This window comes from Ursus americanus, chromosome 1, assembly GCF_024610735.1.
Source record: "Ursus americanus isolate L20-20 chromosome 1, mUrsAme1.1.p, whole genome shotgun sequence".
Classification (NCBI taxonomy): domain Eukaryota; kingdom Metazoa; phylum Chordata; class Mammalia; order Carnivora; family Ursidae; genus Ursus; species Ursus americanus.
Genome location: NC_142127.1, coordinates 41283088 through 41300036, shown reverse-complemented (window position 1 = coordinate 41300036; position 16949 = coordinate 41283088). Strand labels below are relative to the sequence as shown.

The 16949-nt window shown below is 39.0% G+C and overlaps 1 protein-coding gene across 1 annotated transcript in view; it reads left to right on the top strand.

Annotated features, from left to right (window-relative positions):
- Positions 1-16949, top strand: part of FAP (fibroblast activation protein alpha) — a 70142-nt gene that overhangs the window by 39713 nt on the left and 13480 nt on the right. The window contains exons 15-20 of the mRNA XM_045780769.2: positions 805-858; positions 2806-2930; positions 7014-7061; positions 12394-12492; positions 12970-13039; positions 13779-13973. Of these exons, the coding sequence (XP_045636725.1) occupies positions 805-858; positions 2806-2930; positions 7014-7061; positions 12394-12492; positions 12970-13039; positions 13779-13973 (591 nt within the window). The remainder of the gene's footprint in view (positions 1-804; positions 859-2805; positions 2931-7013; positions 7062-12393; positions 12493-12969; positions 13040-13778; positions 13974-16949) is intronic.

Here is a 16949-nt window from a genome sequence, read left to right as displayed (position 1 = left end):
TCCTAGGAGTGATTTGCATTCTCTTACCTTTTCTTTCTACTTGGGGATAACGAAGTGTTTATGGCAGTGAAGACATAGACCCACCTGGGCCACTGAACAGTCCTAAGAATTATAAATGGGTAACCGAACCTGACTTTCTACACTCCATTATACTCTTCCAAAAAGAAAAAAAAAAAAAAAAGACAGTTACTTCGTGATATTCAGACGAACTCACAGAGGAGTGAAAATCATGCCACTAAATTGGATCTCCCACTTCATGGCTATATTAAGACAGGTTAGAACCGGGACCCAGATACTTAAGTAATGAGTATGTTCTCTTGTGACTTCTTTTGCATCTGGGTAAATTAACATGGCCCTTCATAGTGCGGAAGCGTTTCTGGGTTTATAACCACAAATTCACTTATTGTCAGAGCTTCTGTAAAATAAATTCAAAATGTCTTCGGAATCATGGACAGAATTAATATAGCATAGAGAAATCAGTAAACTGTCATGGGTAAGGAAGGGGGTGATATTAATCAATATCCTACCTTATTTTGTGTAACTCATAACCAATGAATCAATATCCCTATAATAAAAAAGGAGTATTCAGCATAATTTAATCTTTCTCCTATGATTTAAAAGTCAGAGTAAGTACATAAAATTCAGAGTTATAAACAGCAATGATTTATCTATGTAAGTGCCAATTAATATAGTTTCATTAGTGAACATTGGACTATATTGTTTATTCTATTAGTATTAGTACTAACAATTCTATCACCATTTAGTGATCAATACTTATTTAATAACTTCTGAATATATTTTCAGGTTTTATTCTAGCAATGAATTTGAAGGCTACCCTGGAAGAAGAAATATCTATAGGTAATTTATGTCAATATATTCTAATATTTTTATACATTAATATTTGAATGAAAATCTGTCAGAGGCCTTTAGATTTATAGAATATTTTTAGAGCCTGAAATGTAATAAAAATTATTACATTTATATATATATGTATGTATGTGTATATATGTATATATATGCATTTCATATAATAAAAATTATATATGAATCAAGGTAAAGCATTCAGAGAATATTGTATACTGCATCAGTATAAAAATATACACTTCCCTGGGGCCCCTGGGTGGCTCAGCTGATTAAGCACCCAACTCTTAGTTTTGGCTCAGGTCTCGATCTAAGGGTTGTGAGATCAAGCCCTGCCTCCGGCTTCAGGCTCAACAGGGAGTCTGCTTGAGTTTCTCTCTCTCACCCTTGCTCTCTGCCCCTCCTCCTGCACACATACTTTCTCTCTCTCTCTCTCTCTAAAGTAAATAAATAAATCTTTTAAAAAAATACGTACACCCCCAAATATTAGCTAACTCAAAATGTTTTCAGAAAAAAAGTCAAGAAATTCTAATGCAGATATAAACATGATACTAAATACTTCAACTAAATTTAGAGGTAATTGAGGACATTTATCCATTTAGCAGCCACTTATTAAGTCCCTACTGTATACCAGGCATTGTGGTTATTCCCATATCATGTGATTTCTTTTAATATTTTAATATCTATTAATATCTTAAATTAGTGTTTAAATTGGTCGAGTTGTCCCCTTGGTGATTGGAATGGAGCCCTCAACAGCCTTCACTGGATATGGAAGTAAAAGTCATAGTTACCATGGGCTGGTAGTCTGCTATATGTCCGGCACATTTTTATCTACTTTACATATGTAATTTCATTTAATCCCCACAATTTCAGGAGGCAGGTGTTATATTTAGAGCCAGAATTTTGTACCTGGGCATGCTGATCTAACCCCCTTACTATTAACTGCTTACCTAACATTTCCAAGATGACACCAAAATGTGAACATGAATGTGAACTGTAACCAAGGAAATAAGGGATTTTCCTCTGCTGCTCCCTCCTGGATCGTGACTTTTATCTATTGGAGAGACTCCCTCTGTGGTGTTAGCGATGTCTCCGGCTCCCCTCTACCAGGCGCTCGGCGAGGTCAGGGGCAGCAGCAGAAGGAACAGAGCAGCAGCGAATTATTTTACCAGCCACAACAGACTCTGACCCTGACCCCATTCTGCATCATACCATCTAGTCTGCCCCAAATGAGAATCTGATTCCGAGGGTTTGGGGTCAGGTCTGGGAGTCTGTATATTAAAGCCAGTCACCCCATTCAGGAGCCATGCAGAAGGCTCCGGTGGGGAGAGGGTGAGTCCGACGTGGTAGGTACAGGTTGGCTTGTGTAGGAATGTGGTGGGGGGGGGGAGCATTCCCAGGAAGAACTTCTTTGACCCTAAACCTCCTTCAGAAAGGAATGAAAGGCACAGGAGGCACTTAAAAACTATGGTTTTTATTTCCACTTTGCTTATGACTGATTTCCCCTTCCAGATATATGATAAGAACAGCGACCCCTTTCCTGGTGAGGCTGCCAGACTTGCCTTGCATGTTTTGCATGGGAGTACAGAAAGAGAGGTGGGAAGATGGAGAGCTATGCATTGCCAAGCACTCTGTAAGATGTAGGGGATGAGTGGCTATGGGAAGTGGTCACCTCACTCCCATTCAAGGTGTTAGACATTTCTCCCACCCCAGAGAAACCGAAGGGCTTCTCTCTCAAGGCTTGTGCCTCTCTAGGCAAAGATGATTGAAAATCAGGCTACATCAAAATACTGTAATTCCCCCTTCACTTTAAATGATATTGGCAAGAGAAAAATAGAGTGGGTTTGATGTCAATATGTAAATTAGTCATTTTACATGGAGTAGTACATTTTGATAAATACAATCTCAAAATTTCAGCTTAGTTTTATTTTCATTTTCCTCTAGAATTAGCATTGGAAGCTATCCTCCAAGCAAAAAGTGCATTACTTGCCATCTAAGGAAAGAAAGGTGCCAATATTACACAGCAAGTTTCAGTGACTACGCCAAGTACTATGCACTTGTCTGCTATGGTAGGTAATGGACCCGACACGAGCTCCGCCACGCCACTGCCAATGTTGTCGTCCTCATCACCACCGTCCTCTGATCAGTCCTAAACTACAGGCTATTGAGCACTTGTTATATATGGGGATCTTACCTATGTTATCTTATCTAACGCTTATGGGGCAAAAAATGAAAGGAAGATAGGAGGGCATTTGTATCCTGATATTTTGCAGTTGAGGAACTAGGGAAACTTGCAGAAGGTCCACACTGCTGGTAAAGTGGCAGAGCCGGGGTGGGAGCAGAGATGTGTTGACCGTAAATCCTGAGCTCTCACCGACTGTGTGCGGCAGCAGCGAGACGTTGACGTTGAATGCAAACACCATCTACCCGCTATCACAACAAGACTCCAGCAGTTATCTCAGAAAGCAGCATTCTTTGTTAAAATGGTTGCTGGACTTTGGCCCCATTTGCCTGGAGAAATGTCAAACTCTGCCAGCCAGGGAAAAGAATAATGTCCCAGAAAGCTAACTCCTTCCCTTGGAGGCCAATATTTCTTTGAACTCTATAGTTTCAGTGAGGATAGAAAGTCAAATTTTGTCACCTCGCATGTCTTTCCTATATTGGGGAAACATAATACAAGTAATTCATTCAAATATTAAAAAGTCATAGGGAATAAAACATACCAAATACTTCCTGGTTTTTTAGGCTGTGTGTGCATTTAGTTAATAATTTCTATCCAAATAATTTTATTTTATGCATAACAGCTTATCTATATCTTGAACATATGACAAGCCATGAAACAGGTTAGGTTAGGCATCAGTAGATCAATGAAATATGTTGGGGTCTTGGTAGGCATCATGGAGATTTGGAAAATGGACTTGAGAAATATCTACTTTTCCATTCTCTATCCCAGCCCCGTAATTAATCTCTGAGTTTCACTGGTGAGGAACAGCAAACAGAGAACGCTATTACAAAATACATGCCACTCCACTGTTTCTGGTATCGACTCCCAGTGGAAGGCAACTCAGAGAACAAATGGAATCTTCCACTGATGGAGATCCCTGACCAATTGCAGAAGACCCCAGTTTCTTTCCTTCCCAGAAGGAAGGCTGCCCTGTCCTGCCACTTTCCTCATCCCAATCCCCTGGCCCCAGAACCTGAGCCCTAGCTCAACTGACTGCAGACATGAATAAACATTTTAACCCAAATGCTCCCTTCAAGATGGCACAGGATGTCAGTTTGATACAATACTTTCACAAAATGTTGAGTCAATGACATCTTTGAAAAGCCAAGAGATTGTTGTTTATGACTGTATGTGCTGATCATGGTTATGGCACTTAAAGATGCATATTAAATGTCCTTCTCAAATTATATGCAGAATTTTCAACCCAAGCTATGTATTTGTGCAACATGTATTGAAAGCTTACATGCCAGGCATGTGGTATCATTGAACCAACTATACTGAGTCATCTGTTTGTCTTTCTCTCCTGAAGGCAGAGACTGCTTTCTTTTCATCTTTACATTCATAAGGCCAAGAAAAATGTCTACTGCATAATAATTATGCATAACACATAATTGTTGAATGAACATTTGTGGTAAAGAAGATCAAAACACTATTGCCTTTTGCAAAGCCTTACAAAAGACTTGTTCATATGCTGACATATTTACATAGAGACCTCAGTGACCCTACACTTGCCTACATTCATTTATAATTATATGCATTCTGCGATTGTGCAATGCCTCAACCCGTTTAGAAAGCACTCTACCACTTTTTATATCACTTTGTCGTCCTAATATTTGCTTGAGTCTGAGTGCCCACTGAAAAGATAAGGAAGCAGACTAAGCTCTCCTCAAAAGTTGGTGGAAGAGTCCTTTCTAGAACTTGAATCGCCTGACTTTTCCACACTCACTCTTGCTCGGCAGTATGGTAATTTCCCATTTAGCAAAAAATATACTGTGTGGGAAGCATCACATCGTCTGGTGTTTTTGAAGCTCCAGTAAAATGAGTCACTGAGCCATCATAAGAAAAACCTTGAAATCTTTCCCTTTAGGACTAAGAGTAAAGCCTCATTATGTAACTTCAAACTCTCCAAGAGATGGTGAGTAAATCCCAGATAATAGGATTAAATAGGTAAAAATCCTCTTCCTGATGCTGATGGAACAGAAGTCATGCAAAGGAGGGACTCCAGACAATTGATGCTTTTATGCCCCTGCGACCACACGCTCAGGCCATTTGTATCCAGGGCGGCCAGTCATTAGTCTGCCTCAGAATTTGGCCAGAGAAGATCTGCTAGCTGTCACTACTGGAGCTGCATACCACGGAAGTTCCGTAGGGTGGACGCTGGTTGACTAAAGTCAGGAAATTCAGATTCGTGCTTCATTTCCTTACATTCTGACCCAAAACATAATATGTGTTTGTCCCTTCTAATAACTTTGAAGGAAAGCTGGTCAAAATGAAAATCTCTGAAATCAAATTCTATAAAATTTTGAAACTCCACACAATAAAGAACTATTTTTTGAGAGAGCCTAATAAATAAATAAATCTCCTCACTCCCAAGTTAGCCTGAGGGGTCAGGAAGGAAATTAAAATATTGGCTTTATTACCTCTAAAGTTTACTCAGAATTACAATTACAGAATATGGGTACGACTGGACAGCCACTGGCTGCCCCCGCAGGCCCCAGGATTGCTGCACTTAGAGCACTGAGGATCCATTCAAGAGCAGGCAGAAAGATGCCGGGAACAGAGCAGAAGAAGGGGTTACTTATATCCAGGTCTTCTGAGAACTCATCAAATAGGTTACCCCCTCTTCAGCTTGCTTGGAATCCAGGGTGCTACTGAAATGATGTTCCACAAGGAAAGAAGAAGTGCAAATGAACTTCTACCCCTCACCTCCATGTTGTTTCTTTTAGCCCATCGACTGCCAGAGCAAACTAATCCTATAAAGGGGTATTTCCAGGGGCTCTTGGGTGACTCAGTCAGTTAAGCTTCCCTCTCTTGATCTCAGCTCAGGTCTTGAACTCAGGGTGGTGATTTCAACCCCCACGTTGGGCTCCACGCTGGGTGTGGAGCCTACTTAAAAAAGATTTTAAAAATTTTTTAGAAGTATATTTCCAGGTATTATTTTATCCTATAGTTCAAGTAAGTAAGAGATAATTAGTGTTTAATTACTTGTAGACCTTGTTAAAATGGTCAGTTTCTGCACAGAGAACCTGAGTTCCATGCTGTAATATGTAGTGGACACTTGGGTGCCACCCAGAACCCCCCACTTCATTTCGCCAGCTGCTAAGAGTGCTGGTGGCCGCCGACAGCTCACAGCTGAGTGCCTACCCTGGGAATCGCGCTCGTCCCATGCCACATCCAATGACTGCTCTAATCTGGGCTATAAATGCAGGCCCTGTTTGTACCTAGAGGCCCTTCTGCAGACCATTCAGCTCCAGAGCTCCCTGTGGGGTCAGCTGAGGTTTGTATTTTGACTGCACTAAAGCCCACCTTCCCTTACCACCCCATCCTTCCTCTCCCAGAAGCAAGCATCCTAATACAACCCCCAGAAAAACCTCTGGGCCACAAAACTTCCGGGTCTGTTTCCCAGGGAATGTCACCTGCCACAGCATACAGGTAATAGATTGTATATATATTTATTTCTGCATTTATTAATTACATGGGGGGAGAAAAGATGCTGGGTTCCACCCACCAAAATAAACCAAACATTGACCCAAGAAGCCAGACTGAAAGTATCATCTGGATGCTGGTGGAGGTTATTGGATAATAAAGACACAGCTAACGCTAGCCCCTACAACATGATGTCTTCTCAGGAGGCCATTGACCATAGCAGAGCCTGGGGCCGTTTGTGTAGAGCTGGACTATTCAGGATCACTCCTGGAAAAGTGCACAGGCCACTCTTCTCTCACATCTGTTCTTTGATTGGGCTCTGATCTCATGCGTTGTTTAAATGTAACTTAAAAGGTGGTATTTGCTTCTCCGTGGGAAAAAAGGAGCTGTAGAATTCAGATATACTGGAGCTTGACACTAATCACAAAATGACCAGTTTCTTATTGGAAACTCAGTGTTGTTTTAAAGCTAAAGCCTGTTTTTGTTTTCATCCTGTGCACAGGCCCAGGCCTCCCCATTTCCACCCTCCACGACGGCCACACTGATCAAGGTACGCTCACGTGTATGCACTGTCTGCAGAAATCCTGAACTCCGGTGACGTTACACTGACACAGCAAGACAGTTTCCCCACACCAACAAGGGGAACTTTGATGGACTCCTGTGGTCATTGAACTTACTGTCACATAGACTTGGATATTCTTTGAGTCAAAGCTGATCCTCTGTAATTTAGTAATGATTTGCAGTTGGAACCTGGCATAACACAGATGAGTTAGATGGCAGGGCTTCATGCTGCCTTCCCCAGTCAGCCTTATGGAAAAGGCAGAAGCTTAGCATTGGAAGGAAACTTCGGGTATTTAGCACAACCTCCCTCCCAAACAAGAATTCCTGCTTTTTTTGCAACATCCCAAGCTAGAGACAAATTCCAGATCTAAGTCCAGTTCAAAGCAGAGGGTGACGATCACACTGGCTTTTTTGTCTTAACAGCTACATCACACTGTTGCTACGAATGAAATCCCTGAAATTTAGAGGCTTTTCCCATTTTCAACCATTATCAAGACAGACCTCCTCCATCCCATATCTGTGATATTGGTTCAAAATAGTTCACAGATCAAAGATGACCGTCTTTGCTCTTGGCAGAGCGATCCAAGCGTGTGATTGCCCCCATACTCTCCCTGCAGTTTCCCCGTTGTCTTTGGATTTACTATTGAACAACCTTAGGGGTTGAAGTTGATGGAGACGAGGGACAATGAGGGACTTCGGGATTCGTGCCTGTGACCCTCCCCGGACAGCTTTGGTGACAAGTCAGGAGACTGCTCTGGGGTTAGTTTGACTGCGAGCTCAATGGCTCAAGTAAAATGGGTGAGAATAAGGTAACGAGGAAAAACAGAGTCAGTTCAGAAGCTCTGGACAGGACAGGCACTGTAATGCAAGAACTGTGAATTTCGCTTAATTTGAAGTTGCCTTTTTGTTTTTCGTTTGTTTTTTTTTTTACCTCATGTCTAATAATGGAAAACCTTTAAGAATAAAAGATTGTATTTCTCAGTATGGCTCATCTCAACCTGGAGTAAGAGACACTTTAAAGCAATACTACATTCAAATCTGTAAGATTTTGTTTTAATGGAAATTCCCATAAATGTATGATTCCCATTTTATCATGACTGTTAAAGGTCAGCCTCCCTTTTTTCAGAGCATGAATTTCCACTTTCTTATTATCCTTCTCCTGTTCCTGCCAGATACCAATTTCGGTACTGCATGCAAAAGTGTTATTACTTCACCCAATACTTACAAAATAGGTGCAGTGCTCATGTCACTCTCATTTCTCATATGTATTTATATGTTTTCTAACCCTCGAATAGAAGGCGATTTTTTTAGAACACAGTTCTGCAAACTCGCCTCGTGATGAAATTCTTCAGAGATATTTATTATAAATACAGATGCTCAGGCCCTCCCCAGAAATTCCAGCTCAGTGGATCTTAGATTGGGCTAAGGAATCCGAATCTTTAATAAATTCCCAGATAAGCTGCCTTTTAGAGCCGATGCTGGGTCTTCTATTTATTTGTAGGAGGTTTTTTTCCACCCATTTTTCATTTCATTTGGTGCCAGAAATCTTTATTCAACAGATATTAATCTGTTGCACCTATCAAGTTAAGCCAGACACTGTGCTGGATACTAGATCCTTAAAGTGAACAGGTACTGGGTTAGGTATATTCCATGTCCTCAAGGAGATTATAGATCAATGGGGAATGCAAACATGTGAGTGGGTAATACAGTGGGGTAAACGATTAGGATGGGGGAAATAGAGCAGGAAAGCACATAAGCAGGGGACTGTATGTGGGGGATGGGGGTTAGGAAATGTCTCCTAATGATAGATACATCGTACTGGAAACTCACAAATAGAAAGGAGGGATTAATGCTGCTTGGATGTCTGGCTTGGTCAAGTGGACTGATATTGATGCTTTTTACTGAAAGAGGGATTCACGGCCAAAAGAACGTTTTTAGGGAGATGATGGATTTTGTTTGTAATGTTGAGCTTGAGGTGCCAATGGGATATCCAAGTGGAGCTATCCCAGGGTGACAAAGTTTTGGATCTGGACATTGGATTGAAGCTGAGGGAGAAGAAGTCTTTAATTTATGAAATCCATGGTTACTAAGGCCATGGAAGTGGATAAGACCACAGAGTAGGAATAAAACTGCAGAATACCAACATGAGAAATGCGAAGAGAAACATGAACTTATGAAGGAGACAGAGAGGGGAACAGAAGGAGAATAACCTTGAGAGTATGGTATCATAGGATGCAGGGAGGAGACGATCTCAGGAAAGAGGGAGGGCTCTTCTTGTCAAGTGTTATAGAGAGTGAACTGAGACCAGCTCTAAATCAATGAATTTAGCAAGAAGGAGATTACCATTGGCTTGGTCAGACCAGTTTCAGAGCAACTGAGGTGGGATCCAGATTGAAGCAAATTTAGACTTGATAGGCTTGATAGGACATAAATAAAAAGACAATATTTTCAATAGGTCTGCCTGAGGAGAGGAGGAAAGAAGAGGGATGATGGCTGGAAACAGTTGATAGAAGTTTAATTTTGCTTTTGAAAGATAATAAACATTTGAGCATGGTTAAATGCTGATGGAAGATATTAGGAGACCAGAAGGGGTCAAAGACATAAAGGAGGGAGGTGCCCAAAAAAGCTGGGAAAAAATGGAGTCCAGAGACAGGTGGAGATTCATCTCTGCATTGTGCTGAGCGAGAATGAAGAAATTACTAATGTAATGGTATGAAAGTCTGTAGACATTGCAGAAAACAGTGCAATGGCTTCCTTTTATCGACAAAGTGGGGTAAGGTCATTCGAAAATAACATAGGACCTGAAGCAGGTGCTTTAGAAACCCAGAAGAGTTGGCATTCGACATAGACATCCCAACAGAGGCTTAGTTGCTTCAGCACAGCAGGTGCTCGTTACAATTACCCAGCTGATGGAAGGACCTCATTGATCAGCTTTTCCACAAATCCTTTACATAGTTTAATGAGTGAGCAACATATAGTAGTTAATATAATTAAAACAAACAATTCTTACATGATCCATCACTCTTCTTTTTGTATTTCATCATAATGAAGAGTCCACCGATAAATAGAGAGCACATACTACATGCATATCGTGTACTAGGTACTAAGGATGTTAGGTACTGAGTATATAATGATGAGTGAAGTATGGTGAAAGGTGCTCTGGGCGGTAGCACCCCTTCCATGTTACAGGCTTTTCATGCAAAGCCACACAGAGAAGCCCCCACCACTGACAGTCCTATGAAACCTCATTTTGCTCCAAGGGGTGGGAAAATTGTCAGGTGACCATATGTCTAAATGCTTCTCTGGACTATAGAGCATTAATAAGCTTATAAATTAACTTCAGCATTTCAGTAAGCCATGAATCAGGAAAGTTCAATAGCCAAGAAAAGAATAGAGGAATCAAAGTCTAACCCACTTGGCAAGACTTGTGTATAGTCTCCGACTTCCGGTACCTCTTGGTAAAATGATAAAAGTAAATAAGTAAATAATAAATATAATAATAAGTAAAATATGAAAATAAATAAATAAGCAATTCTAATGCAGTCACTCTGTGTACTTGCTCCGCACAGGGTTCCCTTTAACCATAATAGCTCCACACACAGAACCCACACAAGGAGAATGAAAAACTGGCTCCATTGTGCTTAGAATTGTATATTTGGTGGGGGGTTTTTTGTTTTGTTTTTTGGGGGTTTTTTTTGGTTTTAACTTTTAAGATGCCACAAGTATCTCTTTCCTGATGGATTATCCAAAGTTAAAATGAAATTTATTATGTATCTTATACAACTCATACCAAAACATCTATACTTGTTCTAAGATTAAATATAACATGTTGGAACAAAATGCCATGAGTATATGAAAACTGAGAGTTACAAGGGAAGTGGTTTGGCAAACTTACTGTAGTTACAAGTACTCCTCCAGTTCCCTATCTTCAAGGACCACTTTTAAAAAGGCACAAAAACAAGAAGTTCGCAGGATGTCTTTTGTAAAAACTGCCATATCTCAGAAGTCATCCAGACCTTCTTTTAAGAAAAATAAATCGACAAACTCCACATGGTATATGAAAACCTAACTTTTCTCTAGAAGATAACTAGTATCAATTCTAGTTCAAAATAAAACGTGCAAAAAGCCCTCAATTGCTAGAAACCCATTTGCATATACCACCGAACTTCAGCATCAGGAGATCAATGGATTGTTCAGTTTCAAAGATTAAAGTGTGAAACATAATTAAGCTCAAATATAAGCAGCAGTTTTTTTGAAGATCCTTTAAGGTGAAAAACAGAAAGAGATCATAGCGTGTATATATTGTTATTTCACTAAAAAGATGTATAACCACCTTGACAAAAATGATCTGAAGGGATACGATGTGCAATAATTCAATTACAAAAAATGGAAGAATATCCTATATTAATTAAGTACAGCAGGAAAAGATTTAAAAAGAATTATATGTTGGGGTGCCCGGGTGGTTTAGTCAGTTCAGTGCCTGACTTGATTTCGGCTCCAGGGTTGTGAGATGGAGCCTCGTGTCTGGCTCCATGCTGGGCATAGAGTCTGCTTAAGATTCTCTCTCTCCCTCTGCTTCTGACCCCTCCCCCTTCTCTCCTCTCTCTCTCTCTCTCTCTCTCTATATATATATATATATATAAATCACAGAAAGAGTATTTAACTTTACACATTGAAAATTTAAAAAGAAATTTTGTGACTACATAATTAATTATTTTTTAAAGATTTATTTATTTATTTGAGAGAGAGAATGTGTGTATGAGCAGGGGTGGGGTGGGAGGGGTAGAGGGAGAGGGAGAGAGAGAATCCAAGCAACCTCCCCGCTGAGCATGCCCTGAGGTCATGACCTGAGCCAAAATCAAGAGTTGAATGCTTAACTGATGAACGCTCCTGGCACCCCTATTTTAATTTGATGTTTCAGCAATATAGAGTTTACTTCTATTATGTTTGTTTGTTTGTTTGTTTGTTTGTTTGTTTTCTTAATAGATGGTAAAAAAAACTCACCTACGCAGGTCATAGCTTCTTGTTAGAAAAGTTGAAGATCGGAAAATATGGTGAATAAACACTGTTGCCTCTGTGATTCTGCTCAAAAATGTGTTTTGATGACATAAAGATCAGTTCAGGAGGCAATGATTAGTGTCCTCATAAATTCATAACTGCTTTAAAGGCTGGGTTAAAAATATGCTTGTCAATAAAACTTCTTAGACAGTTCCTTATACAGTTTCAGTTTCATCTACATTAAAACCAAAAGAATTTTAAGAAAGGACTTTTCTCATGGAACGCTATTAATTAAAAATGAACATTTTATTTTTTTTTTTAAGAAATTAGAATCCTGGAAGAAAACAAAGAATTGGAAAATGCTTTGAGAAATATCCAGCTACCTAAAGAGGAAATTGAGAAACTTGAAGTGGATGACATTAGTAAGATCTTTTAAAAACTTCTTATTTATGAATATGAAGCTGAACACTTATCTTGCTTTTTTTTAAAAAAAAGCATAGGGTATAGGGTAAATATTATAGTCCAAACCCTATAATATCAAAGGTCTTAAGTAAAACAATCTTACTGTAACAATAGAGTGTCACAAAAGATCTTTAATATATTTGTAAATAGAATTGATCTTATACTTTGCTGTAGCTCCATTTCAACACTGATATTTTTTTAAAAGTGGTTTATCTAATTTTAATTTTAGAATGTGTGCTTCTAGAAAAACAATAACTCAAGATTTCTAGTAATTTATACATTTGGCAAAAATATGTAATAAAAATCAAGTTAAAATATATTCCTGATTTTTTACAATTTACTAGTTATGAATTGATTTTGTGTTATCTTGTTATTAAAGAAAATAAATAATGCTGTGAATATAGTGGAATGAAGATTTTTCTTTTTTTTCCCCCAAGCTTTATGGTACAAGATGATTCTTCCTCCTCAATTTGACAGATCAAAGAAGTATCCCTTGCTAATTCAAGTGTATGTAATATTTTCTTTGGTGTAAAAACTATTTACTGAAAATATGTTGAATTAAATACACATTTATGAGATAGAATGAACCATTCTCCTTGGTAACAGTTCCTATTGATGCTGTTTTTATATATTCCTCAACTAATCAGAGTAAATAAAATATGGCTATTTAAAATAGATTGAGGAAGTTTGGGGATTTTAGATGGACTGGTTTGTATTCGCTGCCTTGAATTTCCTTTGTATGGCAAATTGCCGAATGTGTCAGAATACCTTTGAGATAGAGAAATTGCAGCCAAAAAATATTGTAAATCATCTTAATGTCTTATGTAAGTGAGTTAGAAATGAAATAAGGGAATGGAATACATTTAGTGGAATCACACCCAAAATCAGTGCTGACCTACACACAATTTGCTTAAAACACCATGCATTTTTTTTAGTATATCTTATGCCTGCTTTTAGCAAGTGGCAGGTGGCAGAAATGACGAAAAACCCACACATATTCCTTGAAATGCCAACCCTAGATGTATCCGTTTTGGGGAATAGGAGAGGCTGTGTCCCAAAACAACTTCCTTGTAGCAAACCTCTGGGAAAAGCCTGGTCCTCTCTTGATTTTGCGCCAGTTCTAATGCCACTGTTATTGAAATTTTATCATACAAATGTACTGGGAAATACTAAAGGCAATTCTTAGCCATGATGTGAAGTTGAGTTTTACAAAGGAATCCAAGATTCTTTTTTTTTTTTTCTTTAGGTACGGTGGTCCCTGCAGTCAGAGCGTAAGGTCTGTATTCGCTATTAATTGGATTTCTTATCTTGCAAGTAAGGAAGGGATAGTCATTGCCTTGGTGGATGGCCGAGGAACAGCTTTCCAAGGTGACAAACTCCTGTATGCAGTATATCGAAAGCTGGGTGTTTATGAAGTTGAGGACCAGATCACAGCTGTCAGGTGAGCACCTTCTCATTCAAACAGAAATTGATGTGCAACAAAAGTCATGCAATCACTGTTGGGTTTCTCCATCTTTAATGATTTAATTCTTTTTGTCTGTTTTCCTAACTTCATCTAAAGTTACCATTAATCTTAAAGAGATACTTTTGCCCAATATGAGAAAAAAAAATTACTGATGGAAAGAGCTAATCAATGTGTAGAAACATGATTTATAGTGATAAATGACAGATAACTCTCTTTTGATGTTTCAGTCATTCTGATATCCTTTCATTTATTCACATGGTTCACACACAAAAAATTGTACAACTCTAGGGATGGTCTGTAGGCATCTGAATTTGCTCAAGCATTGTGGATTCTAGCTCATAAATTTAGAAATGCCTCAAGATTTCATCAACACTATATCCTTACAGATACTAGGCATTCTTTTGTAATTAAGCTAGCTGTGAAGTTCGGCTGTTAGCATGAAAGTGTTTTCCTGTTTTCATTTGACAAAAAAATTCATTTTCTGTAATACAAATTATATTATGAAAACATTCATAAGGAAAACAGACTCATAATCTGACTTCTTCCCAGCTACATTCTCAACCATAATCTGTGTCTCCATCATCTTTTCTGAAACAAAAAGAATATAGTCACCAAAATCGTTTATTTAGAAACACTGTGCAGGATTCTTCTGGATATTTCTCTATAGTTGTTGGGTTTCTGTTTTTATGTTATGGGTATGTGAAATTAGAGAACAGCAGTTTATAAATGTAAAAGCTAACGCAGGCCTACTGCACCCTTCATCACGGATGTATATGTGTGCGTAATGGCCTAAGGTCAAACAGTGTTTCACCGCCAAGAGCAATTTAGAAAATTCATTAGTAAATTCCTTTTATCATCTTGATGTCATTAAGAGCTACTGATTTCAATATAGCATACACAATGAAGATTGTATTTAACAGCTAGGAGCCAGGCCCAGACAACACTTTTCTGTATTTTTGTCTCTAATCACAGCAGAAGAGTTTAGACTCACAAGTAATTATTTTTAAAAATAGAAAAGTAATCATAACCCATATGTTTTCAAATTTTCCTTCCATTCTGTGAACAGTAATATACACACACTTATATACAATATTCAATTAAAACCAGTCTATTTGAGTAAAATCTGACACATGAATAAGTAGATTATTAAAGAACACTGCACAGTCTGTAGTCATTATTCATGCCTCGTTTCGAGGAGGCTCCATCTTCCTTGCTGATGGAGATTTCCGGCCTGTCTGCTATTAACCTGTTCAGGAGAATCTTCTGCCTAATGGAGAGGCATAGAGGAGAGAGCTCAAAGAAAAATCTACCAAGAGATCAGTTTCTCACATAAAGACTGCGGTGCACCTTGATGGAAATATGAACACCATTGTCAGTGTTACAGACCTAATTCTATAAGGATTTTTTTTTTTTTTTTTTTGGCACTGAGAGTCACATCTATTTGTACTTAAACCACGCAGTAAACACAGCGTGCAATCCTGGGACTGCATCAAAAGCCAGATGTAGATCACACCTCATTTGTAATTCACCGGGATCTTTTCTTAAGCTGGTAGAGCTAAAAAGTGGTTTGTTTTGGCACCGGTTAAAAAACAAACATCATCACCACCACCATCACCGCAGTCCACTGACCACAATACATCACCACATCTTTGAGTATTGTTTACTACCCAAATCGCAGCACTTGAATTTCAGAATACCTCAAGAGACAGCGCAGATAGCTTCTTACCATGTTTCTTGGATGGAAACCTGAAACCCATGTAGAGGCCTTAACAAAAATTGTTTTTCTGATGTTCAATATATAGGACATGAAGCCACAAATTGTACCAATTTTCACAATAATATAAATGTCTTTGGCATTTAGAATCGAAGATAGACCAGAGGCAGTAGTTGGCCACCTTTACCTTCTCTGAGCCATTTTTAGGATGGAATCTTCCCGCTATAAAGCAGGCATATGTTCACTCATTTGCTCAGCCATTCAACAACAACAGATCAAATATTAATATATGCCATCGCAAGCCACTCTGGATAAAATTGTGCAACTTACGATTTCTACTTTCAGTGCACTTACAATCTTCATAAAAAGGTTAAACCCCCAGCACTCTGAAGGGATGGCACTGCTGTGAGATGGAACTTCTAGTAAACAGCCTCGTGAGCCAGGGGAGGCTGGGTGGCCCGGGCAGAGCATATACACAACCGTGGAGATGCATTTGGGGCTGGCCTGGCTTTGTTTGAAAGCATCGTTCTGCAAAAGTGAAAGGGACGCCTTGGAACCCAATGCTTTGAGGAAACAAAGCTAAAAAGGATAGATTTATAATGATAATCCTGGGAATAATTCAACCACACGTCTGCCAAGAAGTGTTTTAGGAATCAGGCACTGTTTGTCTGACATGGGAATTGGGACTGTCATCCCTTTATGGTCCCCCTCAAATTACCTTCCCACGAAAGAATGAAATGTGTCCCCTTCGATCTCATATAAAATGCAATCCGGCTAAATTTTTTACGTACCAAAAGGAAATCATGTGTACCTATTCAGAAACAACAGTAAATACTGGTCAGGATCAATAAATAGATTTAAACAAAGCAAAACAGGGTTTAAAAAAAAAAAAAAGCAGCAACAGCCAGACAACCTCACAACTTGGACCACACAAAAGAAAATGCTTCAGAGGAGAAGCTTGTGAGGGCAAAACATAAGTGAAACTGGGAGCTGCTTTCATCAGGCTGCCCTGCAAATGGTACATACGTAGGACCCATAAAACTTTGTTAGTTACAGGGCCAGTTCTACTCATTTGGGGTCTATTTGGCAGTTTTGACATTCCCACACTTCCCACGATAACTAGAAGGTTGGTGGTGAGAAAACATCATATCATACTGTTGTACATGGTATCAATAAGAACAATTCCAAAACAGAATAATAATTGATCCCCAGGATTTCAAATTGACCTTTAGTCTAGG